General features: G+C 51.0%; 1 protein-coding gene across 1 annotated transcript; it reads right to left on the reverse strand.

Moving 5' to 3' along the window:
- Nucleotides 1-1,943: 1,943 nt before the first annotated feature.
- Nucleotides 1,944-12,835, reverse strand: TEPP (testis, prostate and placenta expressed). The gene is given in 9 exon segments (XM_011971809.1): nt 1,944-2,121; nt 3,517-3,549; nt 3,912-3,976; nt 4,192-4,253; nt 4,632-4,806; nt 5,071-5,132; nt 11,289-11,542; nt 12,686-12,780; nt 12,782-12,835. Coding segments are annotated over 9 exon segments (831 nt in total). The 3' UTR covers nt 1,944-2,090.
- Between the last annotated feature and the right edge of the window lie 1,378 nt (nt 12,836-14,213).

Genomic DNA, 14,213 nt, shown 5'->3' on the forward strand with positions numbered 1-14,213 from the left:
ATAATACATTAATGTTGAACCAAATGTATTATTACACAGAGATGCTATATATTATATATATAATATATGTACATATATACATGTATTTATATTTATATATTTTATAATATATTTATATTATTGAAATCAGGATTAAATGTACAATCAGTGGGCAAGAAGCTTTAATTAAATTGCTGGTGTGGATTGCCATTCATGGGGTTTTGGCTGGGAGAACATGGTCTAGATGTGTACTCATGTGATCACCTCTACTTTCAGGTTCTCGTTAGCTGGGCCTGCTGGGCTGGAAGCACTTCAAAGGCAGGGAGGACAGGGAGAGCATCTTGTCTGTGTCCTCCCAGCACCAGCAAAGGGCCTGGCCCAGGCAAAGCTCTGTAGTGTTTGCTGGGCTGTATGCTGGCAGGGACTTGTCCAGTCATACAAGGAAGCAGGGCCAGGAAAAACACCGCAGTCACTTGATTCCATCTGGCAGGCTTCAGCATGTCTGCTGGGGTTCTCTGGCTGGCCCACCTCTCCCAGGCCAGAACTCTAGCATCCCTGCTGTGAGCCCTGGGCAAGTCCAGCTCTTCTCTGAGTTGTCATTTGGAGGGGACAGAAGCACAGAACGTGACTCTGACACTCCAGGCGGCTCTGCCAGTGGCTTCCCAAGTGCAGTCCCAAGGTGGACACATGATTCTGTACATGATTTCAGGAGGTCTGTGGGTCCCTGAAGCCCCAGGTTTCAGGACCAGAAGTCCTATACAGGTAGATTGTTAGCTTGGTAGCTATTTATCCTGATCTGGGTCTACGCTTGTCAGTCGCCCACAGGTGGGGTGGGGGTAGGGTATCTGGAAGGTCCTGGAGCTAAGCACAGATGCTAGCAGCCCTAACCCCCTGATATGGTTTGGCTGTGTCCCCACCCAAATCTCATCTTGAATTGTAGCTCTCGTGATTCCTTCATGTTGTTGGAGGAGGCTGGTGGGAGATAATTGAATCATGGGGGTGATTTCCCCCATACTGTTCTTGTGGTAGTGAATTAGTCTCACGAGATCTGATGGTTTTCTAAGGGAAACCATTTCCCCTGGCACTCATTCTCTCTTGCTGCCACCATGTAAGAAGTGCCTTTCGCCTTCCACCACGATTATGAGGCCTCCCCAGCCATGTGGAACTGTGAGTCCATTAAACCTCTTTCTCTTCCCAGTCTTGGGTGTGTCTTTATCAGCTGCATGAAAACAGACTAATACACCCCCTTACCAGTGCTGGAGATGCTCTGTCGTAGCCCCATGGATAGTGTTATTCCAGTGTGGGCCAGGAGTCCCCACACTGTCCCCGGGGCATCATGCCTTCTTTTCACAGGAGCAGCTTGGAATGGATGGTTGGTGGGTAGACAAGGGCTATTTCTGAAGCCTCATGGATAGAGCAGAGGACTTTTTGCTTAGATGACATGTTTATTGGTGGTGCTTTGGAGAGCGGGGAACTTTCTTCTCTGAGTGGCTTCGTGCATCTCATGCAAGTTTAGACTCTACATTCTGTTGCATCACAAGAATCAAGACCATAGGCCTGGCCAGCTCCCCTTGCCCCAGCCTGCTCCCACACCTTCAGGGCGACCCCGGGCACAGGGAAACCCCCCAGAGCACACCGGTATGGCAAGAGCTTCAAAAAGGCACCTAAAAATAGCTTTCTAACCCCCTCCCTTTCTCTTTAGGGCTTAAATTCAGGATCTGAAATGGAGGGGGTTTGGGTGTGGGGCTGCCGGCAAGGGGCAGGAACACATCTCTTGCTCTTGGACCTCAATTCTGGCTGGACCTTAGGGCTTACACCCTGACTCTTGAACCAGGTCACCAAACATTTTTCTCCAGCCCCCAGGAGTTGGCTGGGGACAGGCAAGGGTAAGATACTGTCATCCTGTGGTCCTGACCCTCTCCCAGCCTCTGCAAGACACACACACACACACACACAGACAATTGCATGTCTCTCTAAGGAAGTATTAGGTTTATTTCTAGTTAGGCTGAACTCCTGGGGAGATGGCTGGTGCCACCATAAGTCCTCGGTCTGGCCAGGGGACCTGAGGTGGCACCGTCCGGCAGCCTGGGAGTCAGCCTCCTTTCCAGAGATTAATGCCAGGGGGTCAGATAGTTGACACGACTGTGGAGAGAAGTAGGGGTGAGGTGGGGGTTTCCAGGGTGTCCTAGGGGAAAAATCAGGCTTTCCCCCTCTAGGCTCTGAAAACACAGCTTCTAGCCAGCCTCTCTGTGGCTCAGGAGCCTTCAGTGGCCCCCTGTTTTCTGTATTTTCAGCTGTCCTCCTTAGCTGTCAAGCTAACCTCCCTCCTTTGACTTTGCCTCATCCTTCTCTACCATTGATTCCTAACTATGAACAGCTTCATCCATTTTTCAATCATTTAGTGAACCTACTCTGTTAGGCATCATACGGTAGCAAAACCCAGAAACGTTCCCCCGTGTGGGAGAGGGGAAGGCGAGTTTCTGTCAATAATGACAGTGCAATAGTCTCGGTGCTATAAGATATGGACACATAGGTAGTGACCAATGGGACGGAGTGTGAGTCGGTGGGGAGAGGCAGAAGGTGGGGGAAAACTTCAAGGAGGATTGCACATCTGGGCTGGGCTTTAAAGAGCATGAAAGAGGCCGGGCGCGGTGGCTCACACCTGTAATCCCAGCACTTTGGGAGGCCAAGGCGGGTGGATCACGAGATCAGCCTGACCAATATGGTGAAACCTCATCTCTACTAAAAATACAAAAATTAGCCGGGCTTCGTGGCGCTAGCCTATAATCCCAGCTACTCAGAAAGCTGAGTCAGGAGAATTGCTTGAACCCGGGAGGCAGAGGTTGCAGTGAGCTGAGATGGCGCCATTGCACTCCAGCCTGGGCGACAGAGCTAGATTTGGGCGGGGGAGGGGAAGAAAGGCACGAAGAAGTTTTTCAGGCAGAGGAGGAAGGACCATCTAGGCGCTGAAACGGCACAGGCAAAGGTATGAAGAGTGCTTGTCCTGCTGGGTTTCGGGGGAATCTAGTCTTGCTGGAGTGTACAAAGTGGGGCGAGGAAGGTGAGAGATGGCTCAGTTATGAAAATGTCTGAATATCTTGCAACCTCCGTTCTTGTTCTTATCTCCAAGCCTTTACTCGTGCGACGACCTTGCCGGGGACACCACTTAGCCCCCTCCCTTAGGGCCTCTCTGCACCCAAAAAGGCAGATTCTTGGCTCTCCCTCGTGTTTCTTATTTGTCTGTTTTCTCTCCTTCCAGGTAACACCCCCGCCCCATCCTTTTGGCCTCCTCCAGTCAAACCTGGTGGGATATGGACCCCCCCCACCCCCGCGTCTATCCCCACCCCAGTGGGCTGCACATTTGCCAGGGGCGATCTCTCCAGAGCGAGGCAGCTTGCGCCCCCCCAGGAGGGCACCTCCTCCTCGCCAGGCCTCGCCGGGGCAGGGGGGTCTCAGAGTCGGGGAGCCCCGAGGCTGTCCCCAGCAGTCGGATGGGAACGTGGTTGGCTGTGGGGCGGGACAGGACCGTTCCCCTACCTGTAGCTGGAGCCGAAGCTTCGGAAAGTGTTCCTGGGAAAGAACGGGGCGGGTGAACTCGAGATGGGAAGGGGCGACCCTCTCTGGGCGCCTCGCTAGACCTCGGGAGCCACCCCCTCTCCCCGCCATCCCTCCTGAAGGGCTCCAGGGCGCCTACACCCAATGCAAACGCCTCCACTCCGCAAGGGTGGAGTTGTCAGGGAGGACAAGGTGCTCCGTTTAGTAGGAATTACACGTGTATTCATTTGAAACTGTAATTTGTTTCTGGTGTATTGGAGCCAATTTTTCCCAGTTCTCACGTTTTCAAGGGTCATAGCGTGTGCGCTAGGAAAACGGCCCAGACCTCATCCTCCCTCCTCCGGATATGGGGTCCCGGGGCGCGTGGCGTCACTTACAGGGAGTCGAAAGGCAGGGGCTTCTGTCCGTAGCGGTCCAGGCTGGGGTTCTGGTTGAGGCAGTACTGAGGCGGGCAGCAGGGATAGGGGCACGATGAGTCGGGGGAGCACGGACGCCCTGCCCACGCCCACACAGGGCTTCCTGCTAGAGACCGTGGTCCTGAAGACTGGGAGGCCCTGCTCTGGGTCTCCTCCCCGCCTCAACTCCCGGCTTAAGCCGCTCCCCACCAGGACCCCCCTCTCCCCGCCCAGGGACGGGTCTGCGCGCAGCGCTCCCTACCCGCCAGCTCTGGGTCACGTCCGGCTTCAAGTACCGCACCGCGTAGCCGCTGAGACCCTCCACTGCGAACAGAGAGCCCCCTCTCCTGCGCTCATCCGCCTCCCAGGACAAACCCCGCCTCCTTACCTAAGCCCCGCCCACAACCCAGCCCCACCCACACATGTTCGGAAAACAGGTCCCGCCTCCGCTACCCCGCAGGGCAAACCCCCACCCCGACGGCTCCTCCTGGCTCCGCCCCCTCCTCATGGGCAGTCCTGCTTCCAGATCCGCGCGCGCGTCTCGGCCCCACCCACCGCAAGTGCCACCACTGCACCCCAGCGGTCCCGCCCTGTCTCTGCCTGTCCCGCCGCCTACGTTCCTGTGCGCAGTCCACGCTCCCTGCTCCAGCCCCGCGGCCCACCTGCCCTGCGGTTCCTTTAGCGACCCGTACGTAGACTGACCTCGCTTGCTCAGGCAAGGCAGCTTGAACTCCCCGGCCGAGGACACGAAGTGGGACCAATCCTCGATGGCGCGCGTGAAGCAGGGCCAGTCCACTCGATTGATGCCCGGCGCGATGGGCGCCAGCTTTCCCTCGTGGTACCTGTTGCGGAGCTTCTGGCCTGTCGCGGTGATGTCCTGACAGGGCCACGGGGGTCAGGCCCGCGCAGCAGTAGCCGCAGGAGCCTAGAGAAGCCATCCCAGTTCATCCCAAAGGCCTCAGCTGACAACTGGCCCGGTGCATTGGACCGAGGGGGCGCCCGAAGTCGGGAACCCGGATGGGGTGATGTGGGGAGTCCCAAGCAGGCACCTGAGGAGGTGCTCAGGGAGTAGATCCCAGGACCAGAGGTGCTTGGGGCTGGTGCCCCTTAGCTACCCAAGGGCAGGGCAGAGGACACTCACCAAACACTGCAGGGGTTTGTTGGGGACCCCAAGGAGTGTAAAATGGGCGTTGTCAAACTCATCTGTTGAAACAAGAGAAAGGGAGAAGAGGTGTCTCCTTCACCAGTGGTCAGAGGTCAGAGAACTTTGGCCCACACTGTACTTTAAAAATTTTTTGAGGCCAGGCACGATGGCCCACACCTGTAATCCCAGTACTTTGGGATGCCGAGGCGGGTGAATCGCTTGAGGTCAGGAGTTCCAGACCAGACTGGCCAACACGGTGAAACCCCATCTCTACTGAAAATACAAAAATTAGCCGGGCATGGTGTGGAGTGCCTGTAATCCCGGGTACTCGGGAGGCTGAGGCAGGAGGATCACTTGAGTCCAGGAGGTCGAGGCTTCAGTGATCATGCCACTGCACTTCCACCTGGGTGACAGAGCAAGATCCTGTCTCAAAAAAAGAAAAAAGGCTGGGCGCAGTAGCTCACACTTGTAATCCCAGCACTTTGGGAGGCTGATGCAGGTGGATCACTTGAGCTCAGGGGTTCGAGACCAGCCTGGGTAACAAGGTGAAACCCTATCTCTACCAAAAATACGAAAAATTAGTTGAGCGTGGTGGCACACGACTGTAGTCCCAGCTACTAGGGAGGCTAAGGCACGAGGATCACTGGAATCCAGGAGGTGGAGGTTGCAGTGAGCTGAGATTGCGCCACTGCACTCCAGCATGGGCAACAGAGTGAGACTCTCTTACGTTTTTTTTTTAATTTGACAACTTAAAAAAATCTAAGATAAAATAGTAATCACATCTCACCCCTTGCCACAGAATAAAACTCCGAAGATTCCAATGTAAAAAATGAACATGGGCAAATTCTTTTATAACCTGGGATGGGAAAGGCCTTAATAATTTTAATTAAAAATCCAGAAGCATTAAATAAAAGATTGATAACTTAAATATATAAAAATAAACTTCTACATGGCAAAAACAAATGTCAAAAAACGAATTGAAAAATATTTCCACTTATTTTACAGATATTAATATTAATATTAATTAATATTCCTTAATATTGAAAGAGTGCCTAGAAATCAAGACACACAAAAAATGCCAGGTATGGTGGCTCAAGCCTGTAGTCTCAGCTACTCAGGAAGCTGAGGCAGGAAGATTGCTTGGGCCCAGGAGTTTGAGGGCTGCACTCCACTGCACTCCAGCCTGAGTGGCATAGTGAGACCTTGTCTTTAATAAATAAATTAACAAGTTGAAGAATTTCTCTATACAAGGACTCCAAGGTGCAGAAGGGTATATACAATATGCTGCCATTTGCTTAAAAAAAATTTTTTTTTTGAGACGGAGTCTCGCTCTGTCACCCAGGCTGGAGTGGAGCGGTGCAGTCTCGGCTCGCTGCAACCTCTGCCTCCCAGGTTCAAGCGATTCTCATGCCTCAGCCTCCTGAGTAGCTGGGATTACAGGTGCGTGCCACCATGCCTGGCTAATTTTTGTATTTTTAGTAGAGATGGGGTTTCACCATGTTGGCCGGGCTGGTCTCCAACTCCTGACCTGTGATCTGTCCACCTCAGCCTCGCAAAGTGCTGGGATCACAGGCGTGAGCCACCGCGCCCAGCCTACTGTTTGCTTTAAAATAGTAGACTAAACATAGACTATTGGAAACAGAGAATATATATTCAGGTCATCACCTCAACCAAATCATCAAGCTTAGCATCACAAATAATGTGATAATGAAATTCTGTGCTTTCTGCTGCATTATGGCAAACATAGCATCTGTTGCCTGTGAAAGATTCTGGCCAGCAGTGTTTAACCTGGTGATTCAGGTCTCTACACCTAGCTGCTGGTTTACAGAAAATAGATTAACAAGGTAAGAAACACCATAAGGAAACAGTGGCTCAAATTCACCATATGGGACTGTGTGAAACACAACTTGGAGACTCTAAAAAGTCAGTATGATGGTGGGCAATGGAAACTGGATGGACTGTTTTAGACTAAGATGAAAGACAAAACAAGTAACTGAAATACATAATCTTAGATTGAATTCTTGTTCCAAAAAATCATTTTAAAGCCATAAAAGACATCTTTGGGGTCAGTTGGGGAGATTTTAATATGGTCTGGATATTAGATGTTGTAGAAGTATTGTTAAGTTTCCTAGGTGTGATAATGGTATCGTGTCATGCAGAAGGATGTTTTTGTCATTGGGAGCTGCTTGCTAAAGGGTGTCCAAGAATGTGAGAGAGAGGGCGAGAGAAGCAAAAATATGGCAAAAATCAACTGAAGCAGGTGGAAGGTGGTGGGTACTCATAGTAATATTCTTGCAAGTTTTCTCCATTTGAAAATGTTTATAATGTAAACTAAAAATAAAATCCTGAGGTTTCCCCAATGTATTGACTGAGTGGAACCCCCTCTTGGCTAAGGGGACCCCCCAAAACCTTAAAAAACTGAGTTCCCAGCCATAATGGGATAGGAGGTCAGACATGCTTCATCCTACCCCTGCCTTTTTGTGGTTTAGACACAATAAATGATGAGCATTAATGTTAAACTAGCAATCACAAGGCCAGGTGCGGTGGCTACGCCTGTAATCCCAGTGGTTTTGGAGGCCAGTCACTTGAGGTCAGGATTTTGAGACCAGCCTGGCCAACAGGGTGAAACCCTATGTCTACTAAAAATACAAAAATCAGCTGGGCATGGTGGCACACGCCTGTAGTCCCAGATAGCTACTCAGGAGGCTGAGGCAGGAGAATCACTTGAACCCGGAAGGCAGAAGTTGCAGTGAGCCGAGATCATGCCCCTGCACTCCGGCCTGGGCGACAGAGCGAGACTCCGTCTCAAAAGAGAGATTACAAAACTAAGAGAACAGACTGTTTGTGGCAACAAGATGCCAAATTATTATTATTATTATTATTATTATTATTATTGAGACGGAGTGTCACTCTGTTGCCCAGGCTGGAGTGCAGTGGTATGATCTCGGCTCACTGCAACCTCCACCTCCTGGGTTCAAGCAATTCCCTGCCTCAGTCTCCCGAATAGCTGGGATTACAAGCGCACACCACCACACCTGGCTAGTTTTTGTATTTTTAATAGAAACAGAGTTTTACCATATTGGTCAGGCTGGTCTTGAACTCCTGACCTCAGGCAATCCACTTGCCTCAGCCTCCCAGAGTGCTGGAATTACAGGCGTGAGTCTCCGTGCCCGGCCAAGATACCAGATTATTAACAGGACCTAAGGCCACGCAAGGCAAAGGTTAAGTCACACACCCCTACACTTAAAGCATAAACTACAGGCTGGTTGTGATAGCTCATGCCTGTAATTCCAACACTTTAGGAGGCTGAAGCTGGAGGATCACTTGAGCGCAGAAGTTGGAGACCAGCCCTGGCAACATAGTGTAACCCTGTCTCCACACCAAACAAACAAACAACAAAAACAACAAAAATAGCCTGGCGTGATGGTGTGTGCCTGTAGTCCCAGTTACTCAGGAGGCTGAAGTGGGAGGATCACCTGAACCTGGGAGGTCGAGGCTGTAATGGGCCATGTTTGTGACATTGTACTCTAGCCTGGGTGACAGAGAGAAACTCTGTCTAAAAAACAAAACAAAAAATAAATAAGCTATGTTTTAATTGCCACGAGATTTTTCTTTTTCTCTAGCACTGGCCTTGAGATAAGCAATATTAAAACAATTACAACTCATATAGCTCACAGATGCTGATGAACTGACCCCCTGATCCACCAGCCACAGCTATGCCTGTGATTGCATATGAGGCTGATTTCAGTAACTTTCTCCAGATGAGAAGACCACCAACCGTGGACAGAGGCTGCTCACTTGCTGAGCTTTGCGTCCTGAAAAGATCTTTTTGTCATATAGGGCCTAATTGTAATACATTTAAAGGTTAAGTCTCCACCTCAAAGCCAACATGGGTTGTGTATTACATGCAAGTTTGTTCATTATGCCCATGTCAGTACTATCTTCATGAATATTTATAGCTCCTCCTGTAACCTGTTGAATATGTATATTTAGCCAACCCTTTGAACATAAAGCTCTTACCCAACCCCTCCTCCTTTGACATGCCCATCTTTAGGCTTCAGCTGGAGGCACATTTCCAGCCTGTGGGATGGCCACCTTGCAGCTATAACCCCTTATAAGAAATAAAGTCTCCTTTTCTAAACTTAAACATTTATTTTTTGAAGATGGAGTCTTGCTCTGTCACCCAGGCTGGAGTGCAGTGGCTCCATCTTGGCTCATTGCAACCTCTGCCTCCTGGGTTCAAGCGATTCTCCTGCCTCAACCTCCTGAGTAGCTGGGATTATAGGCACCTGCCACCCTGCCACGCTAATTTTTGTATTTTTAGTAAAGCCGGGGGTTTCACCATGTTGGCCAGGCTGGTCTTGAACTCCTGACCTCAAGTGATCTGCCTGGCTCGGCCTCCCGAAGTGCTGGGATTACAGGCTTGAGCCACTGTGCCCTGCCTAAATTTATAAATTTCTGATTTTTCAGTTAACAGTAATAAAAAATTGGGGAGCAAAATAACATGTGTTTGTATTCCCATTAGTGAACCAGGGAGAGACATCAGAAACTAAGAATGTGGGGGGGTTACCTGTATGGGGGGTGATGGGAGTGAGACTTGTTGCTGTGCATATTGTTACAGCATTTTGAGTTTTGAAGTTGTGACTATTACTTTTATTTAAAGCATATGCTTACAACAAAATACATATCTATATTAGAGCTTTCTTTTAAAAATCTAGATTCCTGGCTTCTCTCAGAAGCAGGAAATTGGAAGAACTGGTAACCTGGCTGGCCCCTCCAACATAGCACAGTCTGCAGGGAGCCCCGTGGCTACTGTTTAAACAGGGCAGGTGTGGGTGCCCCATTTCCCTGTGGAATTTTCCTTCCCCCACGGCCTCCTCACCCACTTCCCTCATTTGTGTTTCCCATCAGGACCCGTGTGGCAACTCTGGTGATCTCCGTGCGGTCTCTGACACCCTCAGCCCACCTGTCACCCAAGCTGGAGCCTAGGTATGGGCCTGCACTCCCCCTGTTCCGCCTCCTACCCCGCCCTGCCTGCACCTACTCCTGTTGACTTTATCTGCTAAATACCTTCTAAATCCCTCCACACGCAAGCTCCTCAGTCCATGCAGGGTTATTCACTAGGCCCGTGGGGCTCTTTTGCCCTGAAGGCCCACATGTTCTGCTCTCCTGCATGGGGGCTGTGAGGAGGGGTCTTTCTCTTTCTTTCCCACATACAGAGATGCTTGGGCAGACGTTGTTACTGTTAGACTGTTATGACTCCTACCACTGCACCTGCCAACCTCTGCCCAGTTCTCTCTCCATTCATTACAACAGGCTAGGCACAGTGGCTCACGCATGTAATCTCAGCACTTTGGGAGGCCAAGGCAGGAGCATCGTTTGAGCCCAGGAGTTGAGACCAGGCTAGGCGACATAGGGAGACCCTGTCTCTACAAATAATTTTTTAAAATTAGCTGGGCATGGTGGCATGTGTCTGTGGTCCCAGTTACTCAGGAGGCTGAGATGGGAGGATCATTTGAGCCTGGGAGGTCGAGGGTGCAGTGAGCTGTGATCATGCCGCTGACTCCAGCCTGGGCAACAGAGTAAGACACTGCCTTCAAAAAACAAAACAAAACAAAACAACAATAACAACAATGGCATCAGCAACACTTTTTGAGCACAGATTATGTGTCAGGAACTACTCTAAGTGCTTATTTTTTCGAGATGGAGACTCGCTCTTGTTGCCCCGGTTGGAGTGCGGTGGCGTGATCTCAGCTCACTGCAACCTCTGCCTCCCAGGTTTAAGCGATCCTCATGCCTCAGTCTCCTGAGTAGCTGGGATTACAGGCGCCTGCCACCACGCCTGGTTAATTTTGTATTTTTAGTAGAGACGGGGTTTCACCATGTTGGCCAGGCTGGTCTCGAACTCCTGACCTCTGGTCATCTGCCTGCCTTGGCCTCCCAAAGTGCTGGGATTGCAGGTGTGAGCCACTGCTCCTGGCCTCTAAGTGCTTTTTGCACCTTACCTCCTTCTAACCCCACAACAACCCTTCAAGGCAGGCCTTGTCATTATCCTCATTGTACTGAGCAGTAAACAGAGCCTCAGACCTGGTCGAAGTGTCCTGGGCAGGGAGCAGCAGAGCTGGGACTGGCCTCTTTCATCCTTGCATCTGTCACCCTCTTTCTTGAAACCACCTGCCCCTTCCCCAAAGGGGATCTTGCACTGGTGGCCTGACCTTTGCGGTAGTAGGTGGTGGACTGGCAGTGCTCATCAGGAAGGCAGGCCTTGACGGTGTCCCTGTCCATGTGGCGCAGGGTGGGCAGGGCTGGGTGGTAGAGCTGCTGCTTCACGCCCGCCAGCTGGTTGCGCCGCCTCTCCACAGGAAGCAGGATGGCCGGGGAGGCATACACATGTGTGGAACCATCATCCCAGGGCACCAGGTCGATGATGCGGGCCATAGCTGGGGGGCAGAGGGTTCTAAGGGGCTCACTCTGGGCTCATGCCAGCCAGACACCCTTCTCTGCGTGAAAACAACCTTGGCCAGTGCTGATGTCTACTTGGCAAACATTTATTTAGCACCTACTGTGTGCTAGGCCATTTTTCCGGAGCTTAGCATGAGATGGCAGGAACATTAGATAACAGAAGACAACAGAGACAACCCTCCCACTCCCCTCTCAACACACACACACACACACACACACACACACACACGCGCACACACACACACACATTGTGCCATGGCTGGAAGGGAGGTCAGTACAGAGTGTGTGTTTCTGGGGAGGCTGGGGTTGGGACATTCAAGGAATGGTCTAAAAGAGGTGATATTTGAGTCTATTAGTATTTTTTTTTCTTTTTTTTGAGACAGAGCCTCACTCTCTTGCTCAGACTGAAGTGCAGTGGCACCATCTTGGGTCACTGCAACCTCTGTCTCCCAGGTTCAAGTGATTCTCCTGACTCAGCCTCCTGAGGAACTGGGATTACAGGCATCCACCACCACATCCAGCTAGTTTTTGTATTTTTAGTAGAGACAGGGTTTTACCGTGTTGGCCAGGATGGTCTTGAACTCCTGACCTCAAGTGATCCACCTGCCTCAGCCTCTCAAAGTCCTGGGATTACAGGTGTAAGCCACCGTGCCCAGTGAGTCTACTCTTAAATAATGAGCAGGAAAGTGCAGCAGCAAGTGGGTTCAGAATGTAGCGCAGTATGCTGTATGCCTCTGGGTGGATAATTAGCCTTAGCTAAGGTATTTACCCAAAATTCTACAGATTGACTCAGAAATATTTTCAGGAATGGGAGCAACATGATATATTTGAACTAGAAAAGCATTACTGGATACCCAGTGCCTCCCTTTAAAAAGCAGATAGTCCCAGGAGACTTTCAGTCATTTACACTTTAGTGAGAATTTGTTGAGGCAGCTTGCTTTCTTCCTGACCCTGATTTAGAGGTGAGAGGTGGAGGTGGGAGCTAGGGTGGCAGGAGGAGAGAGGACCTTAGATCATGGAGGAGCAGGGAGGGGACATGGTGACAAGGCATGGGGAAGCTGCCTTAGGGGACGTGACTGCCTGGGGAGGGACAGGGAGGGGGATCACGGAGATGGGGAACTGAGGAAGGGGCTCCCTGCTTCTGACTCACCAATAGCAGCTACCCAGGCCCAGGTGCACAGGCTTATAAGGACTTTCAGCTCTTCGACTGCTCAATGGGCAGAAGAGGAAGTGAGGTGGATGAGTCCCTCATTATGGACAGCAGCAGAATAAAGGAACATTGTGCACAGACAATGCCCATTGCAGCCTGATTCTGAGGCATCCACTCCTTAGCAACCCTGGCAACTACAGGCTCTAAGAAGAGCCTGTGCCAGAATTCCTGTGCTCTGGCCACTTCCTTCCAGCCTTCCTGAAGGCTGTGGTCTCCCAGGCCTCAGCACAGGCCAGGCATCTTGGGAAATGTCAGATGGGGAGCTGTGGTTCCCTGGAGGTAGTCAGGCCAAGGCAGGCCAGAAATGGCTACTCAGCCCACTGCAGGCTGTATAATCCTGGGCTAATTATCACCTCTCTCTGGGCCTCAAGGCTCTCCTCTGTGTTAGGCAAGGACTCCAGGACCTGCCATTAGGAGGATCTGGACGCTGAGAGGGATCTCCCCTCTCTGCAACCCTCAGGGAAGAGGGCAGTACACTGTCTGCCAGCCCCTGAGTCTCCAGGAGTGGAGATTAGCTGTGGCCAGTATCCAGGGTAAGCGTGAGGGGATCAGGGAGAGTGGTGGCCTCAGCAGGCTGGGGATTAGCAGATGATACTCCACCCTCAGCCCCTGCAGGACTGCGGGCTTCCCACTCCCAGGAAAGCCAGTCTGTGAGTGCCCAAGCCTAGCACCCCAAAGCCCTGGGGCCCGCCCACCATCCTGGTCCCTGCCCACCATCCTGGTCCCAACCATTAGAGACAAATCCCCAACGTGAGGAAACTCCAGGAGAGCCTAACTTATTTGCATATATTGGCATGTGCTTTGCATATACCTGCCCAGGGGCTGAGCCTGATGGGTCTTGGAGCCCCTCTGGTGAAATTCCTGTAGGATTTATTTACCCAGTTGCTCCTCCTCCAGTGCTCCATACAGCCCCCAGAACAGCATCCCAAACTGCTACCCCTTACAGAAATCCTTCCCAGAGTTGACTCCACTCACCACCCCACCCCCAATTTATTTCTTGACTCTTTTAAAGTTATCAAATAGAAGAAATACAGAAAGTGCATACATATCTAATGTAACTAATAATTTACAAAATGAGACCCCGTATAACTACTACCCACCCTGGGCAAGACATGGAGTACTACTTTTAAAACAGTTTAGCAGTTTCTTAAAAAGTGAAACAAATGTACCGTATGATTGGGTCATCTGGAAGACTCTACCCCAGAAGGCTTCCTAAGAGAAATGAAAGTATATTGTAAGGCACGGTGGCTCACATCTGCAATCCCAGAACTTTGGGAGGCTGAAGCGGGCAGATCACTTGAGGTTGGGAGTTTGAGACCAGCCTGGACAACATGGTGAAACCCTGCCTCTACTAAAAATACAAAAATTAGTCGGGCATGGTGGCGGCGCCTGTAATCCCAGCTACTCAGGAGGCTGAGGCAGGAGAATGGCGTGAACCCGGGAGGCAGAGCTTGCACTGAGCCGAGAT

The sequence above is a fragment of the Mandrillus leucophaeus genome, unplaced genomic scaffold (genome assembly GCF_000951045.1).
Source record: "Mandrillus leucophaeus isolate KB7577 unplaced genomic scaffold, Mleu.le_1.0 Scaffold125, whole genome shotgun sequence".
Lineage (NCBI taxonomy): Eukaryota > Metazoa > Chordata > Mammalia > Primates > Cercopithecidae > Mandrillus > Mandrillus leucophaeus.